The sequence below is a fragment of the Lampetra planeri genome, chromosome 39, assembly GCF_965212315.1.
Source record: "Lampetra planeri chromosome 39, kcLamPlan1.2.h2, whole genome shotgun sequence".
NCBI classification, from domain to species: Eukaryota; Metazoa; Chordata; class Hyperoartia; order Petromyzontiformes; family Petromyzontidae; genus Lampetra; species Lampetra planeri.
The window spans coordinates 3,301,837-3,313,587 of NC_136145.1; the positions used below are offsets into that span (position 1 = coordinate 3,301,837).

The following is an 11,751-nucleotide window of genomic DNA, read 5'->3' on the forward strand; positions in this document are numbered from 1 at the left end:
TAGAATGGAAATAATAACATAGTAAAAATAAAACATAATAAAATAATTCTCACGACGTTTCGGCCACAACGCAAGCAGCCGTCCTCAGGTGAAGACCCGGTCTGTCGGGGAGACAGAGTCTGAATGAAATACTTCTCTTGTCCGTATGCATCTGTGCAGAGTTTTTTTTTTTGCGGTTAAGCCATAGTCCCCACATACCGCTCGTATCAATGCAGATAAGAGGAACGGCGACCCACTACTCTGTAGAGTAACATTGGTGTAAACGCTTGTTACAATATGAACAGCGCATTGAAAACGCGTACTATTTTAGGTACTGTTTACAAAGTGTGTTCACAAATCCGCACTGAGAAACACTATGATTGACAGAGGGGTGTAAATTATTTTTTCGATAGTGTATTTAAATAGAGGTTCTGCAGGTAAGTAGTTTTCAGTTTTAAAGACAGTACCAAAATATAATAATAGGGTTTTCCCCTTTTTTCTGACAACAAAACTGAAACCTTCTTACGAGGATTCATGTCTGCATTAACCACAATACTTGCAGTCAAAATGCAAACAAAAAAACACACTGATAATATATGCATTGTCCTTGAAACTGATTGGTCCACATCAGAGACAGCTTTCTAATGATGTTAGATGCTTACCCCGAGCCCTCATTACTTTGATAGTGCATGTTTTTGAGCTGTACGCCTTTTGGCGTCATTTGGTCCAGCACCAATTGAGACGAGGCTCAAAAGAAAGCTGTCTCTGGTGTGGACCAATCAGTTTCAAGGACAATGCACATATTATCAGTGTGTTTTTTGTTTGCATTTTGACTGCAAGTATTGTGGTTAATGCAGACATGAATCCTTGTAGAAAGGTTTCAGTTTTGTTGCCAGAAAAAAGGGGAAAACCCCTCTCATTATATCCGGAAGATACTTTTGAATGCCCAGAGGCTCCAATGAGCATCTGTGCATTAAAAATTCAAACCGAAGAATCCTGAAGATTTAGTGCCTTCGATCTGGCTCTGAACGTCAGTGGCGTCACGGTGGCTAGGAGATGTTAACTACCTCGCCTGGTATGCAGGAGATCGTGGCTTTGATCTCGACCCTGACGCCTGCTATACATTTGGAGTTTGCGTGTCTCTCATCATCACCGTGGCGTGGAGATGTTAATCACCTCGCCTGTTCGATCCCGACTCTGCCGCCTGCTGAATATTTGTAATTTGCGTGTCTCTCCTCAACGTGGCTTGGAGATGTTAACTACCTCGCCTGGTATACAGGAGGTCGTGGGTTCAATCCCAACCCTCACGCTTGCTGTACATTTGGAGTTTGCGGTGTCTCTCTCACCCCGTGGACGCGTGGATTTTTCTCCGGGGTTTCCCTCCACGTGATAGGCCACTTCATTGAGGCTATCAATTGTGACGAGGTCGCTTCTGGAATATATATATACCTCAGTGGGCCTTATCTGGGAAAATAAAAACAATTGTTTAGTTTCAATGCCGATGTGTTATTACACTTGTTTACCCAGCAAAGGGGTGCCGTGGTGGTGGCCTGGTATGCAGGAGGTCGTGGGTTTGACCCCGACCCTTGACGCCTGCTGTATATTTGAAGTTTGCGTGTCTCTCTCCCCGTGGTCGCGTGGATATTTATGAGGGTCCTCAAACGCCGCCACGGTGACTAGGAGATGTTCACTACCTCGCCTGGTATACAGGAGGTCGTGAGTTCGATCCCGACCCTGACGCCTGTTGAGTAATGTGCAGGTAGCTTTTAAGCATCGGGATGTTTTGGCCAACACCAGTTATATTGTTTTATTGAACTATGGGAATCCAAAATAGGCCTCATTTTGGCTCTATGAGCTTGGGGCATTGATTCCGTAATTCCAAGTCTAATGAATTATATACGTGCCTTTGTTTAACCTCTGAGCTTTGGGCTTTAACACTGAAGCATGTGACTCCCAATGTTGCCTTAGATCGGCTCTGGCCTTCTACATTGCAGCTTAAGCATTTAAAAAGTTATTACTATCTGTGGTCTTAAATTGGATTAATTTCTGTATTATTGTATACAGGACTTTCTCTCCGAGTGAGTCAATACTGCGCGTGTTACGAGTTTGAAGTTATATTTTTTCTCACCGCAACACCAGCATATAATGAGAGATAATGTTACGAATTTAAACGTATCTATCTATCTATCCATACGGAGTGTAGAATTGAAACGCCGCGGTCAAAAGGTCAAATTGATGCCATCTCATCTCGACGAGCCTGTGTTTGAGCCGCAACCATGCGTCCGATCACCCAGGTTGTCACAAACGCGCTTGGGTAGGCGAATTTGAATCTCTGCGCCATGCTGGTGGCGTCCTGCACCGTAGGGCACACGCACACACACACACACATGTAGGGTCCACGCCACCGCGGGGAGCATCGGTCAACAGAGAAACCCACCCGTGTTTAGATGACTCGGCAAACATTGTGGACGACAACAGAGGCCAAGGCAAACACGCCGTCTGTTTGGCCACGATAAATGTCCACTCGACGCCCCCCATCCACCCCTTCAGAGAAGGGGGCCCGGCTAGTCCTATAAAATGGACCGGCAATTTGGACCAAAAGGACATTTCCCGCTTTTCGTCTTTCCGCCTGCACCAGTGGATATCGGTTGCTTCTGAGAGTGGCGCGCGCACACACACAAGCACACCTCTGATTAGCGCGGTTGGCTACGTACGGTGCGAAATAAGTTCATCACACAAACAGGGGTGTCAGTCTCTCTCTCTCTGACTGACCATGACGAACTTCTCGGGCACGTGGAAGCTTAAAACAAGCGAGAATTTTGAAGAGTACTTGCACATCCTGGGTAAGACGACCTTCCAAACTCGACACTCAAAACTACGATCCATATTGGGCGCAAGTCAGGCTAGGACGCAGTTGAGTGAAGTGGCGGTGCAGCTTGTGGAGCAGCGCTTGGATGGACTGCATTCGAAGAAGAGTAGGGTGGTCATGGTGTGGCTCGGCGTCTTGACCCCAAAGAGGCACATTTTTTTGACAATTTTTATTTACTGAATTGGGAATAATTATCATGGCCCAGTACGCTTCTCAAACACGAGTTTTGTGGCCAGCAAAACCTTCCTGGTTTGTCTTTAATGTATAGCTATGTGTATATATATGGGTCTTGATGGTTTCTTTATGGGAAACTGTGTGTCCCTTCTTGGTCTCCGTGTATCTCTTTGAGTCTGTATGTATCTCGATGGGTTTACTATGTGGTCCATAGTTTGGCTTGCATGGCCACAATCTCAACACAGTGGCTTGTGTCTTTCATTTTTTGCAACTTGCTGACCCACCCCTACTGGACAGCTGTGAATAAAAGAGCTTCACCGCTCATCAGATTCCTCCGTCTAAATAAGAATTCAGATTCTAAACAGGCATGATACAAATAATATAAGATTGTAACCCGAGAAATCACCTCAACAGCCAACACGGAGGGTGGAAGAGGTCTTTGTGTTTTTGTGTGTCTGTTGTTTGTGGGGAGCGGCAGTGCAGCGATTAGCGCGCTGTGCTACGAATCCGACGACCCGAGTTCGATTCTCGCTTACGGCTGACACCAGTGACGATTATCTGTACCGGTCCTGGGTCTACCCCTAGGTCGACTCAGCTTCAAAATGAGTACCTAGTGCGGTCTATTAACATCGCCACCAGGGCGACAAGGGCGGCTAGGCGTGCCATTTCGGCTTGCATCGGTGCTACTGGCTAACAGCACTTGCCCCAAACAGTCTGTTAAGGCTAAATGGGGGGGGGGGGGGGGATCTTTGTCTTTGTTTCAGGGGTCAGCCCCGTCACCAAGAAGATCTCCACCTGCTCGAGACCCACAGTCCACATCAGCCAGGACGGAGACAACTTCCACATCCGTGCAGCCTCGTTCCGCACCGCGGAGAGCACCTTCACCGTCGGCCAGGAGTTTGAGGAGGATGGGCCATGGCAGGGCCTGCGGCTCCGGGTGAGGAAAGTGGGTGGCGAGGAGCAGAGGTCGCAACCGGGTACCCGATACCCGTACCCTACCCGATACCCAGCTACCCGTACCCAGCCGGGTACGGGTAGCCGTTTGCGCGACCCTGGTGCGGCCGGGTACGGGTAGGCCGTGAGTCACTGGTGAGTAACCGTTTGTCACTCATTTCGGGTAGGGTACGGGTACGGGTAGGGAACGGGTAACCCGTACCCGGCCGGGTACGGGTACGGGTACCCATTTGCGACCCTGGTGCGGCCGGGTACGGGTAAGGAATCAAAACCCGTTTGCGACCTCTGGCGAGGAGGCATGGGTAACCTCATTTGCATATAATTAGCGTGATCTGTTTTCAAGTTTATTTTGTTTAACCGAGTGATACCTCGTAGACGCCAGGGTGGTCGTGTGATTTTCAAGGGTCACCTCGGTCACCACAAGGGCAAAAAGCCATTACGAAATCGGAACGAAAAGGACCGAACAGACATCGTAGCAAAAACAAATCAAACAATATTACAGAATATGAGCCATTACCCCCCTATTACATTTGATGATCGAGAGTTGACAATATATAACGAACAAACAGGAGGTACATCCATTCCTCAACGTAAGATAACAAATATGCTTGTTCATTATCTTATGGGCCTTTGATATTGTTCTTTTGCAACAATTCTTAGTTAAGTAGGCAAACTCTGGACCAATTTTCTCCGGTTACTCTAATTTCTCCACACTTAGGCCATTTTCCTCCTAGATGGCAAACACATGCCAAAGGAATTGACAACATGTCCCCCATGCAGAACCTTATTAATAAATAATAAGCATTTACAGCCCATTGTCAGTCCACTGGTGGATCAACATCTCCCCACTCTGTGTCGATCATGGGGGGGCTGTTTAACTCTACCTCACTGTACTGGGTGATGAAGTCGGTGTCTCAGGACAAGTTCAGATATCGCTCGCTACTGATATTAGCTGTGGCCAGGAATCAAACTCACGTTGCGGGGTTCATACTCCACTAACACTTCACTCACTCATTATTATTATTGATCACCGCCTGTGATGGGTGATGATGATCATCATCAGGGACTTCCGATTCGGCAATGCAGCAGCTCATTCCATCACCCCGTCTCTGCGCTGGATGTCCTCTTGGGCTTGTACCCTCCCTTAGCCGCCTTTCCATCGTTATTCTCTCCCTTCTGGCGACATGTCCTGCTCAAGCCCACTTACTTTATTATTATTGTTCTTCTGTATTCATTACTCTATCTCAGTCCCGTCAACGCTGCATGTTTTCCCTGCGTGTTGACGTACAAATGCACCGCCGTCAGAGCCTGGTGGAATGGGCCGAGCCGGGGAAGTTATCGTGCGTCCAGAAGCCGGTTTCTGGTGAAGGTCAACCCATCTTCTGGACCAGAGAGATCGTCAACGGAGACCTCGTGCTTGTAAGTGCCGCTGCACCGTGAAATCTGCTGGATGAGGGCCACCCCACGCGACGCAGGTCACGGGGGTTGTTTGACCATACCTCTCCATGCTGATCAGCGTGGTGTGGTGAAGCATAGACACTGTAGCATAGTATGGTACAACTGATTTACTGCACTGCCCTCAGCAGCCAATAGGAACATGTCTTGATGCGTGTTCGTCACTCATTCAAGCACTATCCAGCCTTGACGCCGGTTTGATTCTCAGAATTGATGAGGTGGGGCATGTTCGGGTTGATTTTGGTCACAGGCAAGTGAAATATACGGCAAAATCAACACAGTAATAGCAACACAAACACTTTTCGATGGTGGAAAACATCATTAAGGGGAAATGGCACGTCGACCTAAAACATTTTTCTGGATGTTTCAGTGGTTCAGCGTTATCTCACTGCCAGCGACTCCTCTATCAATCTATTCAGCATGCATGCAGTGACCCATCCATTATCTATGCCCGTGATACATGCACCAACCCGAATTGATTCGAGTTGGTGCATGTATTTTCAATTCCGATACCTTGTATGTAATAGGTTAACATGACCCCTGCCAAGGCCGGTTGCTCCACAATGAAAACGACTGTTGATTTGAAACACGATGGTCGACGCGGGGAGGGCATGCCGCTACACGCTTTTACGAATGAACAGCGCCTCCGCAATCCCCGCCTCCTGCCCTGTGCCGCAGAATCTGACCTTCAAGAACGTGTCGTGCTCTCGTGTGTTCGTGAGGACGCAAGAGACGGCGCTGTGACGACGCCTTCGAGGGAGAAACGAACCACGCTGACGCCATCGGCTCATACTGCAAATCTTAGCAACAATAGGAGTGTTTTTATTTGATTGGTGTTTCAAGATCGCGCATTTTCGAGGATAGCACGGGGGTAGATGCCTTATCGCAGCACTGAGCCAGCTTTGTTGACATCCTCGGTTCGAATGCAGTACCTCTTTTTCCAGCGTGTGGAACCGTCACGGTATGGGTGGTTTTCCACGGGGCTATTTGCCGAGCCAAGCCAGAGCCAAATCGCGTTGCACTGGCCTCACGAGACATCTGAGTGCAACTCGGGGCCAAGCAGGGCCAGGAGGAGAGGTAATCGCTGTTGTCGTTCTGAGTGTGTGACGTCAGCGGGCAAGGCTCGGCTTCTGCAGTGGGAGAACAAACCCAGCGCCTCTCGGCACGACCCTGGCGAGGCTCAGCTGTAGGATGGAAAAGACGTAGCGGGGTCGGCCCACCCGCAATCAAAATCTGGCTTGTCAAGTGCAGTGAGCTGATGTAACTGCAACAACAACAACAACATATTCCAGTGTTAAATTTGGTTTGCCGCTTAGTTTGACATATTCCAGCTGCGGGAATTCAATGTTTTTGGTCCGATCGACATGTGAAGAGCAATTCTAAGTGTGGATGGATACAAATAAGTAATATTTTAAAAAACTTTTTTTAAACACGCTTTTATGAAATGTACTGAAATGCAGGAAGTGGCCCCGAAGCTTGCCATAACGTAAGGGACCGTGGCCAATTACAGCCGTCAGTTGACTGTGGACAATTAGACCCAAGCCAAAACATAACATATAAAAAATAATGTTTAAAAATATAGATTTTGTATTTTTTCAGTATGACATAAGTATACCAAGTTTGCAGTCGATACCAAATTGGGAAGTGGGTTACAAGATTTGAGGATACAACAACAACGACAACAGAGAGAGTGAGTTAAAAAAGAAAGCGTGTAAAAAAAAAGACCCCCATTGAAGGAACTTGAGAAGTAGCTGCCATTCTCTCACACTAGGTGGCAGAGGTGGGACAAAGTCATTGTTATGCAAGTCCAAGTCGAGTCGCAAGTCATCAAATTCATGACTCGAGTCTGACTCGAGTCCAAGTCACATGACTCGAGTCCACATCTCATAGGTGGGACAAAGTCATTGTTATGCAAGTCCAAGTCGAGTCGCAAGTCATCAAATTCATGACTCGAGTCTGACTCGAGTCCAAGTCACATGACTCGAGTTCACACCTCATAGGTGGGACAAAGTCATTGTTATGCAAGTCCAAGTCGAGTCGCAAGTCATCAAATTCATGACTCGAGTCTGACTCGAGTCCAAGTCACATGACTCGAGTCCACATCTCATAGGTGGGACAAAGTCATTGTTATGCAAGTCCAAGTCGAGTCGCAAGTCATCAAATTCATGACTCGAGTCTGACTCGAGTCCAAGTCACATGACTCGAGTCCACATCTCATAGGTGGGACAAAGTCATTGTTATGCAAGTCCAAGTCGAGTCGCAAGTCATCAAATTCATGACTCGAGTCTGACTCGAGTCCAAGTCACATGACTCGAGTTCACACCTCATAGGTGGGACAAAGTCATTGTTATGCAAGTCCAAGTCGAGTCGCAAGTCATCAAATTCATGACTCGAGTCTGACTCGAGTCCAAGTCACATGACTCGAGTCCACATCTCATAGGTGGGACAAAGTCATTGTTATGCAAGTCCAAGTCGAGTCGCAAGTCATCAAATTCATGACTCGAGTCTGACTCGAGTCCAAGTCACATGACTCGAGTCCACACCTCATAGGTGGGACAAAGTCATTGTTATGCAAGTCCAAGTCGAGTCGCAAGTCATCAAATTCATGACTCGAGTCTGACTCGAGTCCAAGTCACATGACTCGAGTCCACATCTCATAGGTGGGACAAAGTCATTGTTATGCAAGTCCAAGTCGAGTCGCAAGTCATCAAATTCATGACTCGAGTCTGACTCGAGTCCCAGTCACATGACTCGAGTCCACACCTCATAGGTGGGACAAAGTCATTGTTATGCAAGTCCAAGTCGAGTCGCAAGTCATCAAATTCATGACTCGAGTCTGACTCGAGTCCCAGTCACATGACTCGAGTCCACATCTCATAGGTGGGACAAAGTCATTGTTATGCAAGTCCAAGTCGAGTCGCAAGTCATCAAATTCATGACTCGAGTCTGACTCGAGTCCAAGTCACATGACTCGAGTCCACACCTCTGCTAGGTGGTGCACTGCTTGCTGTGAGAGTTTCAAATGTAAATATATTCCTCTCACGACATGACACTGGCTGTGCAATAGAAATATAATTTCCAATGAGAATTAAAAGAAAATGTTGGCACCCAAACTCCTTCCAAGGCTTAACTTTGTTCCTTAATCAATTCCGCGGTGATCGTGAAAATCGTGCAAATATGCACTCGGTCGACGCGCGCAAAACAATAGTTTTCGAACGAGTTGTTATTTATTGCTTCAAAACGCATTCGTGTCATTCAATACCGCAGAAGATAGGGGAACAACATAAGGGATTTAAAACACGAGCTAGGAAAAAATAACGCGCCACGCATGGATTGTGCGACGCTTTCCATTCCGCGTTTGTCTCCTCTGGTGGTTTTTGTTTGGCAATCTTTCAAATCAATTTGGCCGGCTTTCACAACAATAAGTCCCCAATCGCAACACAGTGTCGCACTACCGTTTGGTTCGTATGATTGGATCATGTTTACGAGAGATTATAGTGCCCCCCTTCGCCCCAGGATGGGCAGAGCAAGGGCATGAACGCCTTCAGCCCGAGTTGGAAAGCATATACAATAAAAAGTGTTTCGTTATAAAACAAGCTTTGGGAAGGTGGTAACTCATCTCCCGTTAACAGCTTTGTGCCAGTGTCAGAGAATCCACATTCCTATGGCAAGGGTGAGTAATTCCAAAAGTAAAAATTAAAAAAAACTTGAATTCCCAGAGAGTGGTACTCATGATGTTTGCCCTGGCTGATTGAAGGTCAAGAATTCACTTCCAGCCGACAAATGTGAACTCATGACCTTTTGATTCCACGAAATCGGCTCTGGCCACTGCACGAACCGCTGACGAATGTGGACTCCATTGGCCATTCCACAATGATAATATGCTGTACTGTAGTATTGCCATTAGTATTATTATTATATTACTGCATTCAGAGTGACAAATGAAGAAACAATCAATACCCTTTGGTTCTTTCAGTAAAGTCACGTAGCTATAAAATAAAAGTAATTAAATCACGACGATTTTTTTTTGCTGTGTTTTTCCCACCTGATGATGATTGCTTGTGTTGCAATCGAAACGTCGTGATTAAATGTATTTTATTTTCTACCTACGTGACTTTACCGAAAGAACCAAAGAGTATGGATCCCTGCAGTCACGAAAACTTCAAATCTAGAAACAATAAATATTATAAAAGACATAAAAGGTTATATCGGCAACATAATTCCGAAGCAAATAAAATTTTGTAAATAATTATTAAATAAGTCATGGTTATGCTAATAATATAACACTATAATGTGCAAGCTTTGTTATTCCATCGCTCGATGAAGGCCTCGTCATTAGGTTGTTTGACCGTACTGGTCAGGTGAAGTGGGGTGCTGGGGTCCAGCTCAGATATCGCTCAATCACCGCTGTGAGCCACGGTTGGGAATCCAACTCGAGTTACCGGGTACGTAGCGCAGTGTGCTAACCACCGCGTGCCAACATGCCACAACAACAACGGCAGCCGGAGTTAGGGAAAGGATCAACTTTTGCAATATCTCTGAATCCGAGACAAGTTATATAAAATGGCATGCCCTTATCAGATACGATGTCAAAAGAGTTCATTTAAATCAGAAACGAGTGAGGCCGATTTTCCCCCTGATTTTTCATTGTAAGAGTAAGCAGTTTCAGTTGTGTAAGAGTCGCAGTCGTGTTCATTGCATTAAAAACTTGGCCGGGAGGCAAACTCTGGTCACCGGTTGCATAGCGCAGAGTGCAAGCTCACTGCACCACCGCTCCCCGCAAGATAACGATGGATACATCGCAAAAAAAAAAATTCGGTATTAAATATTTAGATTGAACATATTTTGCGCTCATGGTTTCTCATTTAGTGAAACATTGACCTGACAAAAACACAACGAAGCGTGCTTTCTGGGGTAGAATATCACCGTGTACCAATCCCGTGGCTGTATTTGTATTTGTGGCAACGCATGAAACGGCTAGATGACCCCATCGCATTGCGAGCTGGTCACCGTGTTCTTGTGCCCGTTGTGAGCGGAAAACATTCGTCAAGTAAATATTCGACCTCCGTTGGTTACAGACCATTTGGGAAATTGCCGTTCGCGAGCCACCTAATTCGGCCCGGTACACCACATGGGCTGATGAAGATATGAAACGGAAGGTCATTTTGCAAATGTTTTACCCAATATGCCCTACGACAGTAGCCGGTGAAGTTTTGTACAATATTGTGTTTTTTTTAAGCTGATGGCCTACGGTGTACAGAGTGCACTTGCCAGTAACGTTTGACAAACCAGTAGTTTTTATTTTATATCAAGCCTGGCTCTATCTTGATTTGAAGCTTTCGTGACTGCAGAAATCCATACTCTTTGGTTCTTTCGGAAAAGTCACGTGGGTATAAAAATAAAACAATCACGACGTTTCGATCGCAATACAAGCGGTCGTCCTTACTGCTGGATTAATTTTTTTTCCATCTGAGGACGACCGTTTGTGTTGCGATCGAAACGTCGTGATTTATTTGATTTTTTAAACCTACGTGACTTTACCGAAAGAACCAAAGAGTAAGCCTGGCTCTCTTGCTGAGATCAATAAGGTCGAAACCAAGTCCAGAGATAAATTGCGGAAACAAATATTTTGCTGAATAAGCAACAGGCTTGAAGATAAAAAAAAAACATACGTTTTATTTTTCATTGCATAAACAAAACGGAGGTTTGATTACTCATTTCAGTACAACTCTTTCCCATATCTATCCTGTTCTTCACCTGAGGACGGCTGCTTGTGTTGTGGCCGAAACGTCGTGAGAATTTTATGTTTATTTTTATTATTTTATTATTTCCCTTCTACGTGACTTTACCGAAAGATCCAAGAATATGAATCCCTGCAGTCGCGAAAGCTTTAAATAAAATAACGTGTTTTACACATCCCATCTGCGCCGCGGCATTCTGGGAGCGCATAATTTTAGCAGCATTGGTTTAACACAAAGTCAACTGTGTGCCGATTTCAACATTTATCATCTCATCAGCAGAGTCAGGGCTTACTTGAGCCAATGCTGGTGAGCTGCCAGCTGTTTTCAGACAGTTTACTTTTGTTGAACCAATTTTGATGAAATGTCGCCTTCCCTGAAGGCCGTGTGGCTGACGGGATATACATTTTATTTTTTAAGTGGAGGGACAGACATGGGGAGGAGGTGAATCGCCTGCTTATTTATTGTCACCGATATCCCCCACAACGACACCGACCGTGTTACATTTCAGTGACGCGCTCATTTCGTTTCGTCGTCTTATCTAACATGACCTGGAACACCGAGTCAAATGACCTAGAAAGG

The 11,751-nt window shown here is 46.0% G+C and overlaps 1 protein-coding gene across 1 annotated transcript; it reads left to right on the forward strand.

Moving 5' to 3' along the window:
- Positions 1-2,559: 2,559 nt before the first annotated feature.
- Positions 2,560-7,138, forward strand: LOC144731515 (cellular retinoic acid-binding protein 2-like). The gene is made up of 4 exons (XM_078612625.1): positions 2,560-2,822; positions 3,787-3,959; positions 5,282-5,395; positions 6,110-7,138. Exons 1-4 carry the CDS (start codon positions 2,753-2,755, stop codon positions 6,173-6,175), a joined length of 423 nt encoding a protein of 140 aa, XP_078468751.1. The 5' UTR covers positions 2,560-2,752; the 3' UTR covers positions 6,176-7,138.
- The last annotated feature ends 4,613 nt before the right edge of the window (positions 7,139-11,751 follow it).